This window comes from Ctenocephalides felis, unplaced genomic scaffold (assembly GCF_003426905.1).
Source record: "Ctenocephalides felis isolate EL2017-DRISC unplaced genomic scaffold, ASM342690v1 CF-g0.4_SCAFFOLD_01886, whole genome shotgun sequence".
Taxonomy (NCBI): Eukaryota; Metazoa; Arthropoda; class Insecta; order Siphonaptera; family Pulicidae; genus Ctenocephalides; species Ctenocephalides felis.
Genome location: NW_020538040.1, coordinates 134,866,202 through 134,894,005, shown reverse-complemented (window position 1 = coordinate 134,894,005; position 27,804 = coordinate 134,866,202). Strand labels below are relative to the sequence as shown.

The 27,804-nt window shown below is 29.4% G+C and overlaps 1 protein-coding gene across 1 annotated transcript in view; it reads right to left on the bottom strand.

Annotated features, from left to right (window-relative positions):
- Nucleotides 1–133: 133 nt before the first annotated feature.
- The window catches only part of LOC113376745 (transcription initiation factor TFIID subunit 1), a gene marked incomplete at its 3' end in the record, with an annotated part of 40,658 nt that continues 12,987 nt past the window's right edge, over nt 134–27,804 (bottom strand). The window contains 23 exon segments of the mRNA XM_026616784.1: nt 134–162; nt 1,156–1,402; nt 1,478–1,524; nt 4,654–4,807; nt 5,033–5,167; nt 5,230–5,372; nt 5,835–5,997; nt 6,072–6,202; nt 7,552–7,696; nt 7,892–8,131; nt 9,344–9,512; nt 9,680–9,827; nt 11,501–11,615; nt 12,184–12,383; nt 12,708–12,843; nt 13,211–13,379; nt 13,512–13,645; nt 16,342–16,467; nt 16,536–16,757; nt 16,829–16,984; nt 18,195–18,311; nt 18,477–18,597; nt 21,928–22,151. Coding sequence (XP_026472569.1) covers nt 134–162; nt 1,156–1,402; nt 1,478–1,524; nt 4,654–4,807; nt 5,033–5,167; nt 5,230–5,372; nt 5,835–5,997; nt 6,072–6,202; nt 7,552–7,696; nt 7,892–8,131; nt 9,344–9,512; nt 9,680–9,827; nt 11,501–11,615; nt 12,184–12,383; nt 12,708–12,843; nt 13,211–13,379; nt 13,512–13,645; nt 16,342–16,467; nt 16,536–16,757; nt 16,829–16,984; nt 18,195–18,311; nt 18,477–18,597; nt 21,928–22,151 — 3,471 coding nt within the window.

Sequence of the window (27,804 nt, the reverse complement as noted above, 5' to 3'; positions counted from 1 at the left end):
GTTAGGCTCAAATAAATAAAAAATATAAAAATATCTAGTTCTTATCTACAAACCTTATTGTCTATCCCAGTTTCGGGTCGATTATGGGTTTTCTTCTGATCACAAAAACCTGCTGCCAAAAAGTCTGATGGACATAGTTTGGATCCACGTCCAAACTTTCATCTAGAATATAATATACAAATATAAATGCAAAATATGTGAATCTAACTGATTTGAATAATATTCATAATAAATGTCAGCTGAAATCAGAAATTAGAATATACTCAAATATACTCAAAGATTAGTAGAAAAAGTACTGGTAATCAATACTTAGTATTTTAGTGTTCTATCTTTCTATGAAACAAAGGCAAACGTTTTGTTCAGTTTATAAATAAACTCTTGGTGCATGGCATCATGCCTTAAGGCAAATTGCTGAAACTTCTCGTGTTATAATTCAAATTGCTTTAAATTTTTTGAAAAATTCGATATTTTATAGTTTTGAAATTTGAATTTTTTTAAAAAATCTGCTTTTTATAATTAGATTCTTTTTGAGAATTTTGAATTTTTTTCAAAGCAATCGCTGCGTAGCCATTTTAGAGACGAAATATCGAAGCGCGTAAGCGTCAAAAATGGTTAAATGTTATAAATATTGTACGGAACCCATAGAAATGTAAACAAAACTTGTACTTACTATTAAAATCTTTATAAATATCAAATAATTTGATGCGCATAAGATCAATGATCATTTTTGGTTTGTTTTTTACTTTTTTCATTGGATTTTCGAAACCGCTCGCCCTGCATTCCCAAAAAAAATCAGTTTTTCATTTCGTCAATAGTGATGTGAATCATTCAAATCGAACGCTCCATTATGTCAGATACTATATAACCATTTTTGACACTTTTTGCCCCGTATCTTCAAAACTGCTGGACTTGCCTTGGCCAAAAACTTATCAGCACGACTCCCCATCAATGGGGGATATAATTTTTGAATTATTCAAATCGGTTAATCCTTGTTTTAGAAATTATCGACGAAATATTGTATCCTCACTCACATGCATACATACACACATACACATACATACATAGCCAGAAGGCTACGTAAAGATGAACAAAAATTTTCGTTTTCAATTTGTTTTTGCGATTAATATAACTTACCCTACGAGAAGTTAATAATACCTTGTGATTGCGTGTAAAACCCAATGCCAAGCTGAACCATTGCCTCGGCCACTTGTTGGCTATCATCATCCATCTGATTTGTAATGTTTTCCTCCTTCACAGCTGCTGAAGGCATACTTAAGTTGCTAGAATTACCAATATTTGAACTATTATTCTCGGCTTGACTTTCACTATCACTAAAAGGCACTTCTTCAAATTCATCATCATCTGTAGAATATTGTAAGTCTAAAAAATTAATGGTAATTATCTAAATATAGTTTTATATGCGGAAATAAATAAACTATAATTCAAAATTACAACATACCCTTCTCCAATTATGTACAGTATTTTTACGTGGCCGTCCTCTACCTCTTTTGGGTCCAATTTTAACTGTAGATGATTAGAATTTAGAAATTATTTTAAAAATATATTATATGCAAAAGTAACATTAGGGAAAAACTATTGATGAGAAAAATTGTATCCAATTCTGATTGTGCATCATACTAAATATTACCATAGACTTTCTAATTTAGAAAGTTAATTGAACTTTGGAGAATAATATTTATATTGATGGAATAATATAGAAAAATAACTGGCAAAATACGCTTTTTAATCCAATTTCATATCAAATTGTATAGAACATGATTCAAGATTTATATTATATTTCAATTTACTTTAAAAATATGTTATACACCAGTTTAACTAATAATGCTAGATATGTATATATATATATATATATATATTATATATATAGTTATATATTATATTATAGCTATATATTATATTATATTATATTTAGTGCAGTAAACGGAGAGGAAAAAAGGGTATAACCTCTAAATTTTTTTACTGTGCTCCGAATTGAATGAAATTTTGGAATTAGGATCATCTTACCCTCAAGTTCAAAAGTGAAAACAATTCGGGTTGCGCCATCACCCCCCGAGGGGCTGACACCCCTTCTAAATTGTGTAATTACATTTTTTCAAAACAACGTCGGAAATCGATAGAAGAACTAATTATAAGAAAAAAATGTCTTATATAGTTTTTCAGAAAAACTAATACTTTTCAAGTTACTGGCCACTGAAGATTCATATATTTTTGGCGTTTTCTTCTTTCGTTTTTTTGCAAATATCTGCTAAAATATACGTTTAAACGAAAATCATGTAATGAACAAAATAATATCAATAAAAATTTTAATAAATCGGTATTACATAAAGTGTTCTAGGAAAAATATTAAGCAAGATTTGAAAGAGCAAAGTCGTTTTTTATTTCGTTCAAGATTTAATTGTTGTATTTAAAGCCTAGTGTCGAGGTTACATTTTATGCATTTCGGTGAAATTGGGTTTTATAGTACTCAACATTAGCTTTAAAATGAGTGCTGTTACAAGTTTTTTGCGTGTAAATGAATGAGCTATCATGCAAATAAGAAGCATATAACGAAGTTTTTCTTTAAATCATATGGTTTAATGAGCGCCATTTCCAACATTTAAGTTATTCATATTCCATCTAGAATGACTTCATTATAGACATCTTGATGGATTCTAGCAGATTCACTACTTTAGTACAAACTATTTTCAAAAAACTCACAATTTTAAAAAACTTTTTTTTCCAATTTTTTTAAAAATCGAACTTATTTTCATTATATCTCAAAAAGAATAAAAGATACGTATAAAAGCATATAGATAAAAATCAAGGGAATCTTTCTGGCTTATTATTGTTTCTTATTATTTTTCTTTCACACAAAAATTGACAGAGTTATGAATGTTTAAAGACTGTGCGCGGCCCGCGCAAATTGGAAAATAAAGTTTTTATAAAATCGTGAGTTTTCTGAAATAGTTTGTACTAAGTAGTGAATCTGCTAGAATCCATCAAGATGTCTATATGAAGTCAATTCTAGATGGAATGTGAATTACTTTAATTCTGGAAAATGGCGCTCATTAAACCATATGACTTAAAAGAAAAAAACTTCGTATATGCTTCTTATTTGCATGATAACTCATTCATTTTACACGCAAAAAACTGTAACAGCACTCATTTTAAAGCTAATGTTGAGTGCTATAAAACCCAATTTCACCGAAATGCATAAAATGAAAACCTCGATACTAGATGGCTTTAAATACAACAATTAAATCTTGAACGAAATGAAAAACGACTTGCTCTTTCAATCTTGCTTATATTTTTCCTAGAACACTTTATGTAATACCGATTTATTAAGATTTTTATTGACATTATTTTGTTCATTACATGATTTCGTTAATTTATATTTTAGCAGATATTTGCAAAAAAACGAAGAAAAACGCCAAAAATATATGAATCTTCATGGCCAGTAACTTGAAAAGTATTAGTTTTTTTGAAAAACTATATAAGACATTTTTTTCTTATAATTAGTTCTTCTATCGACTTCCGACGTTATTTTGAAAAAATGTAATTACACAATTTAGAAGGGGTGTCACCACCCCGGGAGATGATGGCGCAACCCGAATTGTTTTCACTTTTAAACTTGAAGGTAAGATGATCCTAATTCCAAAATTTCATTCAATTTGGAGCACAGTAAAAAAATTCAGACCTAAAACGCTCCGTTTACTGCACTAATTATATCTATCGATCTACAGGTGTGCTAGACCTTAACGTCAAGCCTAAATAAAGTGATATTGATATATATGATAATATTTATTATATATATATATATATATATATATATATATAAACATTCAGAATAAATATATAGTTGATTTATCGGTTTTGATACTTTAGCTAAAATACAATTAAAGCTAAAATTATAAAAAGATTGAATAAAATATAGTAACAACAAATATAAATAAATGATTAAAATGGGTATATTTTAGGTAAATAACTACAATTATAAAAATGAAATATATGATATTGATGTTGTAATGTCCCAGCCAAGATAAATAAAAACAAACTATTCATATATTATATATAACATAGTGATAGAATGCCTTGCAATAAACAAATAATCAAGCCAAAAAGGTAAAAACATAATTTAGTTTCACTTTCACAACTCAAAATACTGCTCCTTTCAAGCATTCATGCAAAATATAAATAACATGCTGTCTTCAAATGCAGTTATCAGCATTATTATTTAATAAACGTAAAGAGTTTCTCTCTAAAATTACAATAATAAGAAAATTGAAATTCTGAGACTGCCAGGAAAGCATATCTATTCATATCATCAGCAGTCGAAGAATTAAATGTTGCATAAATATTTATGTCTTTTCAAATATATTTCTACATTATGATTCATTTATTTAAAATTAATGATCATATTAAGAAAAAAAAAAACACTATAATAATATGATAAAAAAAAATAGGAATATTTATAACAATTTTGAAGTAAAAACATACATATTTTTTATATTAAAACGTTTTTTTTTTTAAGAAAATAATTATTTCTTCAAAATTCAACAATAGTAAATTTCAAAACAACAAACATGTTATTATTGTTAGTTTATTAAACATGCAGCAAATGATACTAGTATTACTAATCATGCAAAAACTAACCTTCTTCTGAATTCTCCCTGATTTTACGGGGCCTGCCACGTCCTCTTTTGATGTCACTGAAATTCGACCTATTGCCCGAATGTGCTGTTCCTTCGCCTTCAATATCAACAAAGTCAAAATCGTCGTTTCCAATACTATGAGTAGAATTGTCATCCTAAAATAAAAAAAATTAATCAACACCATCAGCTGCAGTTCCTACAACTAAACTTCATCTATAATAAATTTTTAATCTAGCTTTTGAGCAATCAAAATAAATACTACTTTGAACTAAGCGGAAACTACCCCCCTTTTTGCGCAGTGTACCATAACGAAAAAAACAAAATTAGATTACTTTATTTCTGATTATTTACTCAATTTATATACACTGAAATATCCTTACCGTCTGTAGTCGCTTGAACTCAGGTTCAGCAATGGTAAAGTTATCCTCATCCCCCCAAACGCCATCCAACTCAGCCTGTTCTTTTGCCCTCTGTTGAACTATTAATATATTAGCTTCTAATTGTGAAACATCCAACTGAAAAATTAATTTGATTCAATTAATTAAACGGCATACAATAAATTAAATTTATGCATTACCTCATCAAGCGCAGACTTTGTGAATTCTACTAATGCTTTAGCTTGTTTTGTGAAACTAGAATCTGGACCGTTATACTGTTCACAGTTCGATTCTATAAGCTTTATATCAGCTAAAAATTCTTCCCGATTATGATATTTGTGAGCTGAAAAAATAAAGTAATAATTGCAAAAATAATAGCAAATCATATAAATAACGTTGATGGTAGGCTCTACACTATTTCATAAAGCATGCACGAACTTCGCTATTTTTTTTTTTTTTGTATTTTTCATTTTCATTTTGTAAAGTGTCAGCAAGAGATTCACATTGAAATTTAATTTAAAAACCCAGAATGTTATGGATGCCTAATTATGACTATTTACATCACAAATTAGCATTCACATATTAAGAAAATGCATGTTTGTAACTGACTTGTTTAAATAATTTAATTGGCAAACTTTAGAATTGAATAATAGCAAAACAATTATAAGTATAAATCAAACAAAGGAAAACATTTAAATTAACCTAATAAATTTATGTAAATGATAAGTATTATCTACTCAAATTACACAGTATAATCTACTGAAAAAAAATGCTAAATCTTTCATAAATATTATATCAAAGTTACCTTGAACTTTTTTCAGTACTGTCTCCAGATCCATCGGCCGTTGAATAATAGTATAGTAATCTTTAACTTGTTTCTTATTGACCGGTTTTAAGAATGGCCATGATTCCGGCATGACTTTTAGTTTCAAATTTACAAAATTTTCAAGGATGAATGTCAAAGCAACCTACATAAAAAAGCAAAATAATTATAATGAAATTCAATCATATATAAAACAAATATTTAATCATATCTGTATACCTGATCATTATCATCAAGTAGTGGATTTATAGCTTTCTCTAATCGCATCAGTCGTTCCTCTTTCTCCCCAAGACGTTCTACACATCTAGCAAGAAGTCTTTGAGCAGCAACAGTTAAAGATGTTTTCGAACCTTGAAGCAATAAAAAAAAAACATACATACACACACATATACATATATATATATATATATATATATATATATATATATATATATATATATATTATAGGATTTTGTGATATGAGTGAAACAAATATTAAATGTTAAATATGAACAATACAACACTTAGATTTTTAACACACACTTTAATTGGTAATTACAGATGTTTTGAGACCATGATATGCGTCATCTTCAGTGTAATTTCAAAACAGTTACTTATGTACTAATACATTCTTTATTTAACTTACATTTAATTTTTGAAAATACCAAAAACACCAACCTTGCCACATTACTAAAACATGTGAATAATTACAGAAATATTTCAAACAAATCTTAAGTATCGAGATGAAGAGACAGGATGGGTATTATTATAATGTAAATAAATGGATATTAAATTAATACCCATCCTGTCTCTTCGTCTCGATACTTAAGATTTGTTTAAAATATTTCTGTATCTATTCACATGTTTTAGTACTGTGTCAAGCTCTGTCAGTAATAGTTGGTATTTTTTGTATTTTCAAAAATTAAATATAATTTAAATAAAATATTAAAGAATGTGTTAGTACATATGTAACTATTTTGAAATTATACTGAAGATGATACCATGATTTCGAAACGTTTGTAATTACCAAATAAAGGGTATGTTAAAAATCTGAGTGTAGTATTGTTCATATTTAACATTTTATATTATATATATATATATATATATATATATATATATTAACTACAGAAATAGATTAAATCAGAAAAACTACAAAATCTCTGGTCTAATTGAATGAATTGTCTAATTGTCTGAATGATAATTAAAATCTTATCATTTTTTTCCTGACGCATTTTACCTTAAATGATCTATTAAGTTTTTTTTATTATTAAGAAAATAGCAGCAATTTATAAAAAATATTTTCAGATATTCGATTGCAAATATGTTTGAAATTTACCCAAGAGCAATAGGGAGTAAATATGTTTGCAAATTACTGCTGAATTATACAAAAAAAACCTACATTAAAGTGTAACTCAATATTCACTTAAGGTTAAAAGGGAGGCTAGAAAACAACAATATATATATATATATATATATATATATATATATGTGTGTGTGTGTGTGTGTGTGTCTGTGTGTGTATATATATATATGTTATTTTATTTTGCTAGATAGGATTGTATACACTTTGCATATTTACGGAATATATCACCCTCATACAGCCTGTATGAATGCATACAATAATGATTAGAACAGGAACTTGCCATTGTGGCTGAGAGCAGACATACGACCGAAGAGGGTTAAACATGATTCTAGTTGTGTGTCATTATTAATAACTAACCATTATACAGGGCTGAATTTTCTACAATCTGATTTACATCCGCCAAAAATTCTTCTCTGCTATGATATTTTTTCTGTCGTAAATTTTCTCGAATCGTCTGCAAATCCATTGGTTGTTGCACAATTCGATAGTAATCTGGAACAAGCTGGACAAAAAATGTACACCTATTAATTGCACTATTATTTTTATTATGTATGTAGCATTCGCAATTTTATAGTTGACAAAAAATATTTGTGTTCACTAGCTCTATGCTTCTTGTGACAATAGGAATTATAGAAACAGTATTTTGATATTCAATTCAAAACTAAACATTAAGTAACAAATTATATTTTACTAATACCTTGCCATTAACAGGAAATAAAAAGGGTTGCACATCAGGCAGATCCCTCATTTCATTTAGAATTGATTCTAAAATCGTAGACAGTACAATCACTGGATCAGTACGTCTTCTATTTGCAGGTCTTTGATGTCTCTTCAAATAATCGCAATGTACATCAGTTCCTGGCCGTTTGCGTTTCCGACCCATAGCTTCTTTAGGTACTTTTAATAAAAGGGATCGACGTTTAATTTCTTCACATTGCTGAAATAATATTGATATAGTTAAAAAGAATACAAAATTAAATATACAACTATCAATTTTAAGCTAAAAAGTAGTAGTTAAATACAGGTAAAACTTAATCATAGAATATTGAAATTTTCAACTTCTGGTCTAAAGAGTTAAAATAAAATATAAGGTTACTTTGCATCTGACAAACAGTGTTTAAGTGATATTTTAACTACATATAGAAAATAGTAAAAATAAAAACACAAAACAATACAAACTAATAAATTTATGTTATATAACAATTAGGACTTACAATACCGGGATTCCGTGATCCCAGACGATTTTTGTCCGGTATTCAATACCGGTATTGATACAATAATACCGGGATTACCAAAATTTTGTTAAAAATTTAACTTACGCAATACACATACACAGTTTTCAAACTGTGTATGTGTACTACCGACTCGGCTATGCTGAGTATGACACATCTTGTCTATGTCGGCAAGATAAAGCGATTGTTTATATATTATATAAGACCTAATGAATGGAACCCATTTATAAAAATTATTAGTCGTCCAGGTACATTGTCCTCATGTCTAATTCATTATAACGTTATTTCATTATAACGAAAACTTACAAGTCAAATCATCGAGTGATAAATAGTTTAATAATCAATGACAATATTGGACTCGGTGGTGGTTTACCACTTTCTTATGCTTACATTGCAGATTCTTTAAAATCGTTCATAAAATTATTTTATTTATTTATTAGACAATCAGTAAATACAATAATTTTTACAAGTCTTTGTGATGTGTTGATATCTAATTATGATTTGATTATATACTAAGATTATATACTTTGACTATACTAAGTACTAATTCATTTCGACTAATAATGTACTCGTACTTCTTTATGACAATTATGCCAACAAGTGTAGAATGTGAAAAGGCTTTTTCGGCGTGTTATATTTGTACTAAAATTCGGTCTTCGCTTGAAGATAAAACAATTGATTGTTTATATTTTTTAAATTCTCTATGTAATAAAATATTTAATATGCACTCATTTTAGAACAATAATAAAGTTAATATGTCAATGTAACATCTGCAGTAACTAAAAATATGACTAGTAATTTTTTCATTTATAATACCGGGATCTCGATATTACAGATTTCAAATACCGGTATTCAGATTTTAGTACAGTATTGGAATCCCTAAAAACAATGAATGGACGAAAAAAGCTAATGTATACCTTCAACAATTTCCCTGATAATTTAACTTTGGTTCCTTCGACGTTAACTAAATCCTCATCGTCCGCAGTAAATTCCTTCTGGATCTCCTCTTCTTGTTCTTCAGTCATTGCCACATTGAATTGAGAATTCAACATTGTGCCAGTGTACAGTGGACAGGCCTTATTAGTCCTTAATAATGAAAAACCATTGTAATATTATAAATAAAATTATTTTATGTGGATAATAAATCTAGCTAATCTAAATTTAAAAACTATAATTTAGAGTTGTTTTGTAAATGTCGAAAAAGTTTATAAAGTTGTAGATAAATAATAATTAGATGCAGGATATTTACTCACCTCATATGTCCGACATTTCCACAAGCTCCACATTTCAATTTGAGATCAGGTTTTAACTTTGTCTTCCTACGTCGTGGAGAATCATCGTTCATTTTCTTTAATCGTGTTGGACTAGGTGTAGTATTTGAATACACTGGTGGCGTTGTCACTTTTATTGAAATGAACAAAAATAAGAATTATCGAAATTCAATCTAATAAATTAATCTAATGAGAAGAAATCAATCCAGGCGACAGATTGCAGTTTAAGATACAAAGGGTCTGGGCGTGTTTCCATACTGAGTTGACCCCACCCTGGTATTTAAATGATTTTGATGCCATTTTATAGGTATTTTCGAAATTTCGAAAATTCGAAATACCAAATTTCAAATCCGTAGCTCATCATTTGGCCGAGATATCAGTGAAAACATGTGAAATGGCCCCGGTATTTTCTAAGAGCTATAATAGTATGTGCATATGTATATGTATTTAATCATGGAAAAAATGTCTGCCAGATATTTATTGCCTCTAGCAGAATACTAGATATAGTGAAAAATATAAAAGAGTGTATATAATATGTACCACATTTCAGCACTAATAGAATAATAAAAAAATAGTGGCAAATGACATCGCGCTTTAAGGCAAATTGCTGAAACTTTCCATACCGTGATGAAGCATTCAAAGAATATTAAATGTTTTTAAATATATTATTATAAGCACTGAAACTGAAACTTTCATTATTCATATTTTATAGATAAAATATAAGAGCTTATAAATTTGATGATGACGTTTTCATGAAAAGTAAATGAACAGAATTTAATGGAGGGGAATTTAAATTAAGGATCTTATGTCATATTTCTAAGAATTATATAAACTGAATTGCAAAGTTAAGATTATTTATTTGAAGTATATAGGTAAGATTTATAATTTTAGTTAGAATTAAAATTAAAATCCGTATTATTTTCGATATCAAGAAAAAAAAAATTAAATATTTTTTTTACTTTTCCCAAAAAAATAGCTGCGTCAATACAAGCAAAAGGTTTTTTTGAATCATTCAAATCGGATGCTCTGCGCTCTTAAAACCTCGATTTCTATTTTCTGCACTTTGCTCCATATCTCCGAAACGTCTGGACCTGTCTTCGCCAAAAACTAATCAGTACGCCGCTCATCAGTAGGAATCGAATATTTTTGTGCGCCCGAAATCGTGAACAAAAAATTGTATCAACACAAAACACAAACACATCCAATATTAACATAATAATACACATTATATTTGAAAAAATTTAATATTCTTCGAATATTTCATTGCGGTACGGGAAGTTCGAGCAGTTTGCCTTAAGGCACGCAAATGCCATACACCACTAGTTAATTTATATAATTAAACCACTTTCGTAGCCCTTTAATATTTTAGAATGTTCGTTAAGGCCGTAAACGCTATATCATGACAAAAAAAATCATCAAAATGGTCAAGATTTTTTTTCAACAATTCATAAATTTTGCGATCTGACGTATTTTTGCTTGCCATAAATAGTTTGAGAAAAAAAAAAATGTTTAAAAAAATTATGTTGTTTGACTTTATATTATGAATTCTACAATATTATTATGTCAATTAAAAACAAAAAAACTGCCTATTTTTTGACTTCCGGCCACAAAAAATCCTAGCATTAAGTGATTAATAAACTGCCAAGCAAGAAGACCATTGTCTAAGCCTTAAGATAATTAATCAAAATATTGAAAATCTTCAATTGTACAAAGTTTCAGCTTTTATGGTATTTCATTACAGTGAAACTTGTTAAAAGCTATACAACGTTGATAAAAATTAGAACAAATAAAAGTTAAACTTACTCGATGTAGTACTGCTTCTTTCCGATGATGATGGTGTAGAAGGATTATTGTCTGGTGGCAATCTCCCTAATAACCTTTCTCTTTCTTGATTACGTTTTATCCTACGCAATTGTTCCTGTAATATTATCATTTTATTATATTTCTTTATTACGTTTACACATAGCAAAAATTAAGCTTTAATATTGAGATATCCGTTTTACTTATTTATTGTAGATACGCAACGAGATTAATATTTGTTCAGTAACTTGAATGAATTCGTTGACAAATTGATTATTCACAATAAAACAATCTTATGTTAAAATTCAAAATAGTTTCTGTTTGTTACAAACATTTTATATATGTACTTGATGAAAAAGCCTTTATTTTTATTCCTGAAGTTTTCCCTAAAGATAGTTGTGTAATTTATTGTTTAATAAAAAAAACTTGAATGAAAATGTTGATGATTCCATACAAATATGAAAATAAATTTACATTTTCCTGAAGAAATTTTCTAACCACTGATATGCTCTGGTTCCATTGTGATTTTTTTTCACACTACAGACGAACTTCTACATTTGTATGCTTTCAAATTATAAAACAATAATTCTTAAATTATTGTTTTAAATTATTATAATTCAATAAAGCTATAAATAATATAGATACAATTAAAAAAAATGTAGTACAATATTGATAAAAATTCGTACCTGTATTCGACGTTTTTCCCGTTTCATTTCTTCCTTTTGTGCATCGTCAAGAGTGGCAAATTGCCGAATAAATGCTTCATCCTTGGTGCTTCTAATTTTTGCATATGCATCTATAACAGGAATTCTACGTACAATTTCCACCCTTGTATATTCCTTGCCTTCAGGTTCTCGAAATGTTCGAGAAATTCTTAAAACGCGACCTGTTAATAGATAATAACACTTCATTGCAAAGGGAATTCTAAAGGTCTTTTTAAATAAATAAATGTACATTTTTTTTGTAAATAATATAGTATAATCATAGAATTATTATGAACAAATTTTTATACAAAAAACTAAATTCTTTGATTGATGATATTGTTCACTTCTATTTTCCACAAAATGCAGTTTTTGTGATATAGAAAATGTAAAAAAATTTCAGACAAATAAAATATGTGAAGGTAATCAGTGTGTAAAAAAAACTTTCAGCATGCAAGTTTTTCATTAAAATTTAGTAGTATATCATAGACAAATGTATATTCTTTTACCTGGCGGGCATGTGTTGCTAGGAACTGATTCATCTTCATCTTTTTTCTTTTTTCGATCAGCTTCTGATAAACCGCCTTCTCCCATTATCATCTTTCTCAATTCTTGACGTTCTTGCTCTTCCCTTTCCAAAGATAACTACATACAAGAATTAAAAACTAAAATTATAATCAACAAACTTCTCAAATTACTGTACATTAATTGATACCAAGTTAAAAAAAAACAAATCAATTTATTATTGATTTCATTTGGAACCTTGACTTCTTCATTTGATATATGACCAAAATTAACTAATCAACAAAACAAGCATTACAAACTTCTACTATCTATTTAATATTATTTTAAAAGCAGAAACAATGTTGAAAAAAAAAGTAAACTTTACGATAAATAAGCATAGTGCTGGTGTTTTTCATAAGATATAACTCAAGTAATAAATAAGCATTATTTTTAATTAATTCATATTATTCTTTTTAACAAATTTTCTATATTTTCCTGGAATTCTTACCTGAATCGATGTTTTCTTATTGGCTAACATATTTTCAATGTTTTTACCCATTTCTTCAAGATCACTTTCTTCCGAGACTGAACTCTCCCCTTCATCAGTACTAAGAACTTCTGCACTTGACAAAACGCGATTTTGGAGATCAAATATTCTTTGACATTCTTCTTTATATCTTTAAAATTAAAATAGACTAATAATATAATAGACAGAAAATTTTAGTGAGTGAAGAAAAGAGTACTTGCAAATTTTTGCAATACTTGATGTCAATAATAAAGTAAGTATTATTATTCATAAATACAGATACCTTTCCTGGTGTTCTGCAATTGAAAATCGATTTCCCCTAGAAAATTTCGTCATGCCTTCTTCACCGGCTTTTGCTTTTTCTGTTGATAATGTACGAACAACATCAATAACCTCCCAACGAGATAATTTCTTAATCTGGAATTAAAATTATTAATGAGTTAAATAATATTACTATTCACTCACAATATTATAATATTTTTACACTTTAAATTAACAATTTAAAGTAACAATTGTAACTATTGATTTAAACAATTAATTTGTAACATTTGTATCTGGAGCAGAAATGGTTAATTTCTTCCACAGTTAGAATATTAAGGTCTTGATGTATTAGCGAGTTTAGTACATATTTTGGGGCATTCACAATCTGTTTCAAAATTTTGTTTCTGTAGAACTGCTATGTTTGATTAACTAGCCGCACCCCATACTTGTAAACCGTAGAACCATATTGGTTTAGTAATTGTCTTGTATATTAGAAGTTTAATTTCTAACGAAACTTGTGATTTCCTGCAAAGCTGCTGGCGCTTTGCCAGCAGCTTTGTTAGTCTCATATCCAAATGTATTCCCAGATATTTAACCGCATTGGATACAAGAACCAAGTAGGGTAAAAGTAACGTGAAATCATTTAAAAATGTTTCCTTTTATTCTCCATAATTTCATCCACTTTTCTAATTCCGTGTTTTTGTAGAATTTCGGTGCAAGCAATTGGTTGCCATATTGAGCTAGAATTCCCGTATCATCCGCAAAGGTTGCAATCATGGTTTCTGCATTTATGGGTATATCAGCAGTATAATTATAATGTAAAGCAGCTGACCAAGAACACTAGCTTGCGGAACTCCGAAAGAAATATTTCTAACAAAATATGACGCATCATTGAAACTGATGAAGAAACTTTTATCACACAAATATGATTTTAGAAGAAGATATAAATTGTATGGTAAAATCTTATTTAATTTTTATAACAGGCCTTCATGTCAAACTTTATTAAAAGCCTGACTGATGTCAAGAAAAAGCTGAGCAATATTTTTTAAAGTGAAAGACTTTATAAATAAAATCAACGACTCTATGAATTTGTTCTATTGTTGATTATCGTTAACTTCCCGTAGGGTAAGTTGTAGTAATCGCACAAAAATCGAAAATGAAAATTTTTATATATCTTTACGTTCCAAAGGTTTCTGAATATTTTGGAATGGATGTATGTGTGTGTGTGTGTGTGTGTATGTGTGTGTATGTGTGTATGTGCGGATACAAATTTTCGTCGACGATTTCGGGAACACCGATCAAGCGATTTGAATAATTCAAAAAACATTCGATTCGTATTGATAAGGAAACATGTTGATTAGTTTTTGGCGAAGACAGGTCTAGCCGTTCCGAAGATGCGGGCAAGAAGTGCCAAAAACGGTAACTCAGTTTTTAAGAGAACGGAGCGTACGATTTTAATAATTCAAAAAACATTTTAGTTGTATTGACAAGATGAAAAACTGATTAAATTTTTGGTAAGGCAGGTCCAGCGGTTATGGACTCTCAATAAAAATAAGTTAAAAAAATGTAATTTGGCGGTCAAAAATATTTATTGGACATATGTACATTAAATTATCAGATATTTTATAGAGATTTAATAATGTGTACACATTTTGTGTAAATTTTTTTGGGTTCCGTACCAAGATTTTTAATTACGGCACGGAAAGTTTCAACTAGTTTTCTTATGAAACCAAATTGATGTTTTGGCACAAAATTATTTTCTTAACTAATGGTCCAGTAGGCAACAGTAGGATTTTTTCCAGGCTTGAGAATGAAGATTATTTTAGCCAATTTCCAATGCTTTAACCTTATTATAGCATTAAAAATATAGTTATAATCCCTTTCCTTTATCAGGAAGGTGTTTTAGAAGTCCAAATGTGATGACATCATTACCAGGGGTTGTTCCTAATTTAGTGTTACTAAACACGTAGAACGCTTCAGAGCTCTTAATTTTTGAAATGGGCTCATCTATGAAATTACCGTCATTCAAATAATCAGTGATGAATTGATCATTTGGTACATTACAAGGATAGAGAGTGAAGACCTTTTCAATATGATTTACAAAGGTAATTACCTTCGGTCTAGATCAGTCTTCTGCTGATCTAGACCAAGAACCATCATTATTTTTAATTGAAATACATGACAAATGATCTGACAGAATAATCACTCAACAATAGCGTTTGTGGGGGTAGAATAGCAAGCCGCATCAGTGACATTTTTGTTGAAAATACCTATTGCATTATCAATAGATACTGTACTCGTCAATCTGTAGTTTTTAGAGGTATTTTCAGAATAAATTGTATTCTTCAATATATTTAGCAAATAATTCCCAATCAGTTTTTTTAATTGTTAATGATGGACCCTTAGAATGCAATTTAAACTTTGAGCTATGTAACAATGACTGAACTACGGACAGAAGATAATTCAAGACTTGTACAGAAGTCTAGACAGTCTAGAATTTTAGAAGTGTCTCCAGGCCAGTAAATAACAAATCATATTTGGTATAAAAAAAAGCAATACAAAATAACAATAATAAATGTGCGGAGATTCAAAGTAACATGAAATACTTTTATGGGAATGTTTTATATTTTTTAATTCATTCCTTAATATATGGGTAAAATGAAAATAACAATGTTGGAAGGATATCGAATCGATCACATACATTGATGTATTTACATATGTGACAGAAAATTGCTTTAATAATATTGATACTATCAATGTAGAGATATATGTTATATAAATAAAACTTATTATATTTTATTTGGGGATATATATTTTCACTACCCCTTAAGTAAATCAATTGCTTTAAATACCTCTTCTTCGGGAACACCAAACTTTCGCAAGAGCGCCTTCGCATTATTGAGTGATAATCTTCTTAAATCTGCATCGGTTCCAGTAACAGTTCGTTTTGGTTGCGATTCTTGCTCTTCTTTAGTTTGCTATACAAAAAAAAAATACCTGGTAAAAATATCAAATAATGTAATGTAGTAAGTTAGATATTTTTTACCGTCGGTTTATTAGGAATCCGAACATAAGAGAATCCTTCTCCACAGCCTGTAGGATCAGCAGGGCCAGTCAACTGCAATAAACATTTTCCCCGTACTGCCTGAATGTAAGCCCGTGTTGTGTTCCACGGGGCAACTTTGACTTCATCATCCATCTTCAACTGCATTTCTTCATCATCATCGTCTTGTTGCGCAAATATGAACTTTTCACCATAACCTGCATCCTAAAAAATTACATAAAATAAATAATTGAATTTCTCATTTCCAAATCAGAATATATTTCTAATTCTCATACCTTAAGTCTTTGCTCTGCAGCAATCATACTGAAGTAGGCGCAGCACTGTTCTGGTGATACCATTGCTCTAATTTCCTCTTCTGATGGTAGACGAAACTCAGGTTTTATAACCCACCAATTACTGTCCATACCCGTTCTTTTGAAATCAGCACATAACTAAAATAATAAATAATAAAATAACATTTACTTGGTCATCTGTTTTAATCATATAAATATTCACTTGCTTTTAATTTAATAGAAAAGTGAAAAGAAATAAAACAAGGTGTCAAAGATATTGCGCATTCAGGAAATTGTAATTTAACAAATAGTTTTTGTATTATGTTTTGTTTGTAATCACTAAAAAACTAAAATATATATTTAAATTCAATCAATACTAATGAAAATCGTAATCTACATCAAATAGTTTTCAAGATAAGACAATTGTGTGTATTTCCTGATAATTAGGAAGAAACTGTTCAATAGCTGCTCACAGAAAAATAAAACTAGTGGTGTATGGCATCGTGCCTTAAGGCAAATTGCTGGAACTTCCCATACCGTAATGAAGTATTTAAAGAATATTAAATGTTTTCAAATAAATTTGTATAAATATTGTAGTATTTGTATAATTATTGTACTTGTATATGTTTACAGAAAAGTAAATAAACCTCAAAAAAATAAATAAAACGCTAAATCAATCGAATTTAACATGAAGGACATCGTCTTATATTTATAAGAATTATATAAACTGAATTGCAAAGTTAAAATTATATTATATTATATTAGTGAGCTTTAGAACTTTAGCTAGAATTGAAATTAAAATTCGAATTATTTTCGATATTCAGAAAAAAAATTTTTTTAGGAAATAAAAAAACATTCTTTTTCCAAACGCAATCGTTTCGTCAACACAAGCAAAAAGGTTTTTGAAAAATTCAAATCTTATTGCTTATTTGCTTACAGATATTTTATAGAGATTATAACAATAAATATAAATTTTGTTAACATTCCTATGGGATCCGTACTAATATTTATCCGTTAGACGGCGACGCGGCGTTTACGCGCTTTGACATTTCGTCTCTATGCAGTTAAAGCAGTACGATTGCTTTGAAAAAAAGTTCAGAATTTCCAAAATATGCAAAATAAAGAAAACATTTTTTTCTATATTTTTTTTTTTCAAAAAAAAAGTATTTTTTTGTCAAATTTATAGTTTTTCAAAAATCTAATTTTTTACGAGTAATTTTTTTTCACAAATGTTTATCATTTAAAAAATAATAATTTTTGGTACGGGAAGTTCCAGCAATTTGCCTAAGGCACAATGCCATGCGCCCCACTAGTTAATTATCAAATAGCGCATAAATTCTTTATAACTTTTCCTTTGGACGTTAATTACCTTCAGTCGCTTTCGAATGCTGCTTTCTGAGTGTGATGGAAAAGCTTTCTTTATATCATCCATTTTGATTCGTCTTGGATTATCTTTACTTTTCCAGAATAGACGATAAATAAACACCTGTGAAAAACAAAACGTACTGTAACACATACTTTCTAACTGACAAAATAAATAAAATGTTATGAAATAGTTAAATCGGCCTAAGTAGTATATAGTTTGTGAATTAAACGTTTTCCTATATATTTGTTCAAAAGAATTAACTAAAATTTATTTCTACTATTTTACCTGCAAGAAGTCTCTCACAAAATTATTTGCTCTTTTTGAGTTTGGTCCCGGCACTTCAAACAATGGACACTCTTGTCCTGCAGCAAATAACGCATCCACTTCTCGAATACTATATGAAGTTCTATCAAAAAATAAAATGTTTTTATTAATATTTTCATTTAAAAAATGTGAAACTGATCAGAATAAATATTTAAAGAGTTGGTTTACCAGAGTGGACCATCAGTGAAAAAATCAAGTAGAATAATATGAAAATAAATGTTAAGTAGTATGTAAACTAACTGGAAATAATATTAAAAAAATTAAAACTAGTTGTAAGTAGAATTTACCTTAAATCAAGTTGTATTAACCGATTTCTGATGTTCAACTATTTATTTCGAAAATAAAATTTTCGCTTTAACTACAAATTAATCCATGAAAATTAATCGATGTTATAATAATCAAACATATTTATAATATCTGTAACTGTTTAAATTAAATTAATTTGGTAAATACATTTCATTTCAATTCTAAAAATGTATGTTATTTAATTAAATTAAATAAAGTCGACTATAATCAGTAGATGAGTTTGTTGTAACAGTTTTTTTGAATTAATGAATAAATTGTTTTAAATTATATTTATATAAAATAAATATGAATAGATGCTATAACTATTATTCTACTAAATCCAATACAGATAATTAAACAACTTATTTCACAATTACTCATTTCATTAATCAATTTCTAGAAAAGTCCGGTGTTGCAACTTACCCGGTATTTGGGGCTAGTTGCAACGTCTACCGCAGCAAGCAGAAACGGCAATGCCTCTGATAATTAAATAAATCTAAATCCGTTGGCAAAGTAATTCTTTTCATAAATCAACGTAAACTATAATTAAACTTTTCTACTTGACATTGCGAATTCTACACGTATTTTGCCGCCGCTACGGCGGAATCCAACAGAAAGAGGTTACACATAAAACCAATCAATGCGACTTCCAACCTACGTCTTTCGTACAGTATTTGAATTTTTAAAACCGATTCAAGAATGACTTAAAACGCCAAAAAACATAATAATAACAAAACGTATTTATTTGCGAAAACAAACTTCTTCTTCGAGAAGTTAATAATAGCTAATTTTTCGACACGGTTTAATTGCGTTCAGGTATATATTTAGGATGGTCCACTCAAGTTACCAAATCCTCTTTTATAAATCATACGTTTTTGATACATTTTATTCAACTTTTTTTTAAATAATTTTGATCGAAATTAACCTACTTCGCTGTTCTGATTAAATTAAACCGAAAGAGAAATTCATAATAAATATAGTATTTAAAAACATTTAATTATATAAATAACTTTGGCAAAACATAAAATGTCTTCTATATTTTTTTTGTCTGTCCTGGAATTAATATGACCTAAGATTTTATTTGAAATAACCTCAGAGTTGAAATGCAGAGGTATTACAATATGAGTTCAATATTCTATACTGATAACTAAATCTAATCTTAAACATAAACAAAAGCTACAATAATTGGTTCAAAAGGTACAGAAATATCTACAAACCCGCACTACCTGTAGCGACCCGCCAGATTTTGAATCATATCGTATCATTATCAGAATGCATTCATTACAAAACTGTTCATTTAACCCTCATGCGCACATAATAATACGTTATAGATGCAGTTACTGTACTTTGACTAATATTTCTACGAACTTCATTATTCCATCGGTGTTTGATAAGACTGGCAATTTGATCGATTCTATGATTCAAAAAATTTGGTTTTAAATCAAATAATTCGATATAAAAAATAATATTGATAACCTTAGCAATATTTAATAGTATAGTATAAAAATCACGAAGGTTATGCAAATTTATCCCTCCCGCCTCCAGAGTGGTAACAAAAAATACACACTAGAACAAACAACCCTCCGATAACGCGGTAGTCTGAGCTGAAATTCCTTTAGCACGGTTTTCGTTCAACATTCCATGAGTTTCTTCCGCGCAACTTTTTAATGACTCTGGTAACCAGTGGTGTTGTCGAGCCGGAGCCTCGTTCCGGCAAAAAAGTTTAAAAACATCGCTACATATAGAATATGATTCGATGAGCGGATTTCGAATATTAGTACAGCGGAGTGGTCAGCAAATATTGAAATTGGGGCTATGGCGAAAATAAAATCCAGTCATTGTGCACCAGATTTAATATAACATCACCGATGCGATCTATCAACGCGTTCAGAGATTATATTGGTACTGGAGGCAGAGTGTGAGCGCGGATTCAATAATATGAATATTATTTTAAATAAACAAAGAAATAGAATATTAATTGAGACAATCTTTTATTTATAAAAACGATTGGCCCACCATAACAGTTATTTAATCCAGATAATTATGTAAAAACTCGATTAAGGTCGCATCGTTCAGCGGACGACAACGAAACGAGGAAAATTCAATTACAAGATCCTGAACATAATCCTATTTGAAATATTTTATGAAAACCATTAGTGTTTTTGTGTTACAATAGTTAAAAATATTTCCGCAATATTGTTTGATATACTATTTGTATAATTTAACTATTTTTTATTAAACGTTCCTATTATTTTAATAAACATATTTGCAATGATTTTTGTTTCTTTCCTTTCCGAACCGGAACTAATACGAGAACCGGTTTTTTAATCTTACCGGTTTTTTAATTTAAAAAAATGTTAGCTCAACACCACTGCTGTTAACTAAATATTGTTTTCTAGTAACTAATTATTGTTGTATTTAAATATACATACACAATATATAATATATTATATCATAGCTGTGTACAACAAAAAAAATTCTGCTTGAAATTGTTTTTGTTGAAAAGCACCTTCATATAAAGTGTTCAATACAATAAAAAATAATTTATATTTTTATTTAAACACTTCAGTTCAATAAGAAAAATTTATAAAATATCATGACTTCTATTTATTGATAGCATTATATCCATATAATGCGCTGTTTTGCACTATTTCTAAGTTCCATATTGCATAATTCCCATACAACGCGCTAAATGGTTTCCATAGATCGAACTAGGAATTATCCTGGATAGTACGTTAAATTCGAGTTTTATATAGGACGGTTTCAATATTACACGATATGCACTTACGGCGTTAACGGAGGGCTGACTTTATATTACTTATTGGTGAGACTATTAACAAATTACTTTTTAAAACAAGTATAAAATACTCAATAAATGCATTACACAAATTGGTTTGATAGGCGTAACTAATTTATAGCAAACGTCTGGTAGTTCCCAACCTACTGGAAGCAAAATACATAATATAAGTACATTTTCAAAATATATAACTAATTATAATATGAATCAAATTTAATACTTTGCACAATTTCCATAACAAATAACTTATATATATATATATATATAAATGTATGTACGATAAATATATTCATATATTCAAAGAAAAAATGAAAAAGAAAAAACACCTACCTTGTCCTGATTATCAAAAAGTCAGTTTTTGGTATAGCATGTTCGTAAATAGGAGCACGATACATATTATTTTCGATGACTTGCATGGACTTCCCAGGTGGCAATATACCAAGAAACGGTGATGTATGGGCGTATGCAATTTCTCCATAACGAAACTCTTCAGGGCCGTTATCTTTGCTGGCCTTACGTTTGTAATAATTTTTCACTTTTGAGCACATGCCAACCTGTTAATGAAAAATCTGTCGTTCAATACTGAAATAACATTAATAAGATACGGATTTGTAAGACCAGATGTAATTTGACACGGGTTTCAGTCAATATTGATATCTGTGCTCAATCTATCTATCTAGTAATATCATGTAAAATCCCAGTCAATAAGCAGTCAATATGCAGTCAATACTTATATTAATTTTATGATAACACTGCATGACAAAAATAGCACTTTTATTTTTACCGAAACTTTTTTTAAATCTACTTATAATTAAAATTGTACGCTGATCAACGCTGATTTCAAACATACCTTCAGTAACAGCTCCTGTTTTTGGTTTTAGAAACTACCCTCATTAGCCATTTCTACGTAGTGCATTAACAGATTAGTCTAATCATATTACACTTCAATTAAAGAGGCCAATTGTATGAAATTATGTAAGAAATCAAGTATAAGCTTCTACAAGAATGATGAAATATTTAGAATTCTAGTTGAATTTATGTTAAAGTTTATATGAATAATGAAACAAACGTTCAGACAGAAGGATAAACACAGACTAATTGATTATGTATTTAAAATAATCACAAATCAAACTAATCATTATAATAAGCATAGATAATATATATATATATATATATATATATATATATATATATATATATATATATAGAGAGAGAGAGAGAGAGAGAGAGAGAGATTGACACAAAACGAAGAGAATATATACATAAACATAGAGTAGAACATAGGGTGTTAAGAATCAATCTTCAACAATTCTTCTAGCTGATCAAAATTGGATTACCACTTTACACGGATCTGAATATACTTGTAAGAAAATAAATTGCTTAAGCCGGCCACAGACGTAACTGTATACATGTGCAACTAAATGAATGCGCAACCAAGCGTATTTTCACAGTGCCCACAGACGGCTCAAGTTTATGTTCAAGTACTTGCGCAAGCATATCACAAATGTCAACTAAAGCCGGCCACAGACGTAACTGTATGCATGTGCAAGTAGTGCAAAAAACACCTCACACACGCTAGAGAATACATGCGCAAGTATACAGTATCGTCTGTGGCCGGCTTTAAGAATGTCAAATTTTGCACGGGATGATTGTTGGCTAATAAGAGTTAGGAATGACAGACGATGTAATGAACTAACACTATAATGCATTGACAGATTTATTAAATTTTACTAAATATTTATATTAATAAGTTAAAAAAGTGTAGAAATTATTCCAGTAGTTTAGGTGTGATGTATATTTAAATCGGCAGTGTGCTTGTTGATTTATATTTCGATTTGATTACATATTTATTATAATACTAACTGACCCGATAGACTTCGTCCTGTCAAAAAATCTACCAAATCGGTTCTGATTGCTCTGTTGATCTTTTAAGGTTCTGTCTAAAGCATCAAAATATTTTTTATGTGCCATCGTGCATTCATCCCAAACGATCAATTGATATTGCTGCAAAACCTTAGCCATTGCAGAGTTCTTCGAAATGTTGCAAGTTGGAGTTTCATTGCTTTGCATTTAATAGCAATTTTAGTGCTGAATAGGCTGTTCGAACACCTTCGAGCAAAGTTGCTGCGATTTCGATTTCCGATAAAGCGAGTGCAAGTGCAATTTTGTTTTGTGAGCGAATTGTTGCTAATATTAATAAAATCAAAAAAGTTTTTCCTGTACCACCAGGCGCATATAAGAAGTAAATCCCCCCAGTTCCATCATTTGTTACTTTCATAAGAATATCAAATGCATACCTCTGTTATTCATTCAACAGTGGAAGATTTTTTTCGGTTAATTCTTTCAAATTGTTGAGATCATACAGTTTTGTGCAATTCTTGGTTAAAAGCATCATGCATTGGACGATTGGGCGCGGCCAGGCCGAAGTGAATTAATACTTTGTTTGACATCATCAAGCACATGTGTTCAATTGAAATCAATGCTTCGTTCCCATTCTATTCTGTATTTCACACAATATATCATCACACATATAATCTTTGTACTTGATCCACAAATCAATTGGGTTTGATGGAAAGCATGTGGATATGATTATAGAAAACAATGTTCGTATTTGATGAGTGTGAAGATATTACAGCATCGCTGAGAGTTTGATCCCAATGAGCGTCATTTTCTAGCAATTGTAAACGTTGTCGGGCTTCTCTGTAGGATCCACACAATTCACCATCAATAGTTTGTAAATGTTGAAATGATGTTGGGCCACGTACATTGACTTATAGCAGTCGTAAATAAAAACATTCACCATGATGTACTGAATAAATTCGATCAATCGCATCGGTGGAATATACATCTGTGTATCCTGGTACTGTTTTTTTTTTGTTTCCGTCGCATAAATCTTCTTGATTCCAAGTATAATATTTTGGCATTTCATAATATAGCAGTGTTTGTGCAAATTATCGTTTTGACATGTCTCAAAACAACTTGTTAATGTAGTAGATGGTGGCTGAGCAGCTCTTCGATCTGCGTTCACTGCTGTGAAGTACACCCATTGCCCATTTTCTAAATGCACAGCTAAGTGAATAACAGAAGGGTGTCTCTCATGAATTGGAAAAGAAAATATTCGCCAAATTGCTTCATTACAACTAACATAGCGGCCCATTTGGTATTGAGTAACTTTTATGTTCATATTAAATTTCATTTAACATTTTGCGCCATTAATTTGAATGCCAAAAGCAGCGCCCACACGTCTGAGTGTAGGACCCTTTAATTTTCCCTTCTAAACGTAAAAATCGGGAGAGAGAAACGTTTATATGAATACATCATATTCTAATATTGTCTAGGGCTTCGCCTCTAAAACTTCAAGTGCATAATCCAGACAGTTTTTGTTACATCTGTGGTGAATATGTTTTCAACAAATACCAAAGACCTATATCGAACTGCGTAAAGACAGTCTTTTACTACTAATTAACAGTCTTTTACACAAAGGCGGGTCGAATGACCCGTTTTGAACTTTGAATTGGAAAAACATCTATAATTTTATTGTATTATGACAGGCTGAACTTCTCAAACTAATTAATTTATTAATAAAATAGTTTTTTTTATTGTTTATTTTGAATAATATTAAACGTATACCGTTAGCCGACCCATTTGACCCTGAAAAAATTTCATTTTATAAGCTTTTATTTTACTATATTTCTCTAAAGACCGTTGTGTAAATAATTTGCAAAAAATATCAAAATTTTTGATAGGACAAAAAAAATTTCAGTAAAAATTTATTTGAAACCATCAAAAATTGTTTTTTTTTGGAAAGTCGCTTTCGCAATATTATAACTAGCAAACGTTGTTTTGCCACAAAAAATACGTCTAGTATAATAGGTTTAGTATAAAAATAAACAACTGCTTGCAAATGTGGTATATAAGTGAAATGAGCAGCTAATAAAAATATATGAGTAGTTTCTACTAATAAAAAATTATAACTCTCTAAAATTCTAGTTTTACATTCCTCACTGTTTGTTTGGTTTTATTGAATTTTTTGAAGGGCCAATGATTTGTAATGTATTTATTTTAAATTAACTAGAAATTGTATTTGTATTTATAACTAACTGACCCGACAGACTTTGTCCTGTACCCATGCCTAAAAACTTAAATTTTTTAAAATACTGGTATTTACCGTTTAGTTAAAACTAATCATCAATGTTTTTGCACTACAATCTATACCGAAATGTAAGTACAATTTCTACACTTGAATTTCAATTATACAATAAAAACCAAATCAGCTACATCACAACATATACCATATATCAAACGGACTGTATATAGCCTATTGGCGTATAATAAATGAATAAATAAATAAATAAGTATATAAATAAATAAAATAAGTTCATTGTCTGTCCTTGTGACTTGGAGTTCCATCTAACAATTTATATGTTTTTTTTAGATAAATATCGAACAGTATGGCTTATTGATCTAACCTAACCGTTCTTTGCATTTGAACAATTGGATATTCACACAAATTCCATACTACAGACTAAACCGTAAAAGAAACGAAAACATTCTATTTGGATAAAAGATGCAGAATAAAAATTACGAATAAAATGATATATAAATCGTTAAGTGTGTGTTCATATAATTTTCTCGGGATTTTCTAATTTTCCTTGAATTTAACTACTGCAACTCGCCTGTAGGCCACACCGTTAGGATTTCGAAGTTGCGAAATATGGGAAAAGATCTAAGAATTTTGAGACCTTTCTAACGATATATAATACTTTGTTTTCTTTAAAGAAATGTCGAATAGTTTGAACTGTGAACTATTGAATATTCACACAAATTGCTCTCTACAATCCAAACCGTAAAAGATATAAAAAAAACTTTGTTCGGACGAAAGATGCAGATTAAAATTACGAATAAAATAATATATAAAACGTTAAGTGATTCTACGTTTTAGTTAGAAAACGTTTGTATGTAAAAAAGAAAAGAGCTGCTTTTATTAGGATTTCCCGGCAATTATTCGATTTTTTCTTGTCGTAAGAACCATCCTTGGACATCAACGAACATTTTAAAAAAAGAATTGGCCAAATTGGTTCAGGCGTTGTTGAGTTGTGCGCTTACCAACACATTTTGCGATCCATTTTTATATATAAGATATTATTAAAAACTTTGAAAACATTGTAAATACAAATACAATTTGTAGTTATATTAAAAATAAAAACATAATTAATATACAATTAAAGTGTTTTATAACAAATCTATGGTCCTTCGAAAAATCAATCAAGCATTGAAACAAACACTCACGTTCATTTTTTTTGAAAAAGAAAAAGCATTAGTTTGTACAAAGCTTCGGCAGAACATATCCCCTGAGCAAAAATGACACGCAAAATCGTGAAACTTTCCACAATTTTTTAATGTACAAAGGTTTTAAATATCTGATTATTTATATATATTTTTGGGATTGAACTTTTGGAATAATTTGTTGCCTTCATAAAAAATAAGTTTTCACGCCGGTAGCTACGCCCTTGTCTATAACCATTGCAACCATTTGAATTTTTATTTACTATGAACAAACAAGATCTTGTTCACGCTATTACAAAGATATTTTTGATTCATGCATTTTGTTAGTTCCATGCAGAACAGAGTGCCATAAAATGTTGGCACAAACAGGTTGAATATACTTGAATGAAGTACTAAACAATGACGAGAACTTATTGAGTAATATGTTGGTTCTTTTTTAACTTCCCGTAGGGCAAGTTATAGTAATCGCAAAAAAATCGAAAATGAAAATTTTTGCATTTCTCGACGTTTCAAAGGTTTCTGAATATTTTGGCATACCTTAGAAAAAATTGATGTATGTGTGTGTGTGTGTGTGTGTGTGTGTATGTGCGGATACAAATTTTCGTCGACGATTTCGGGAACACCGATCAACCGATTTGAATAATTCAAAAAACATTCGATTCGTATTGATAAGGAAACGTGCTGATTAGTTTTTGGCGAAGTCAGGTCTAGCCGTTCCGAAGATACGGGTCAAAAAGTGCCGAAAACGGTAACTCAGTTTTTAAGAGAACGGAGCGTCCGATTTTAATAATTCAAAAAACATTTTACTTGTATTGACAAGGTGAAAAACCGATCAAATTTTCATAAAGGCAGGTCTAGCGGTTTCGGAGATCTAATGAAAAAAGTAAAAAAAAATGCCATTTGGCGGTCAAAAATGATCAT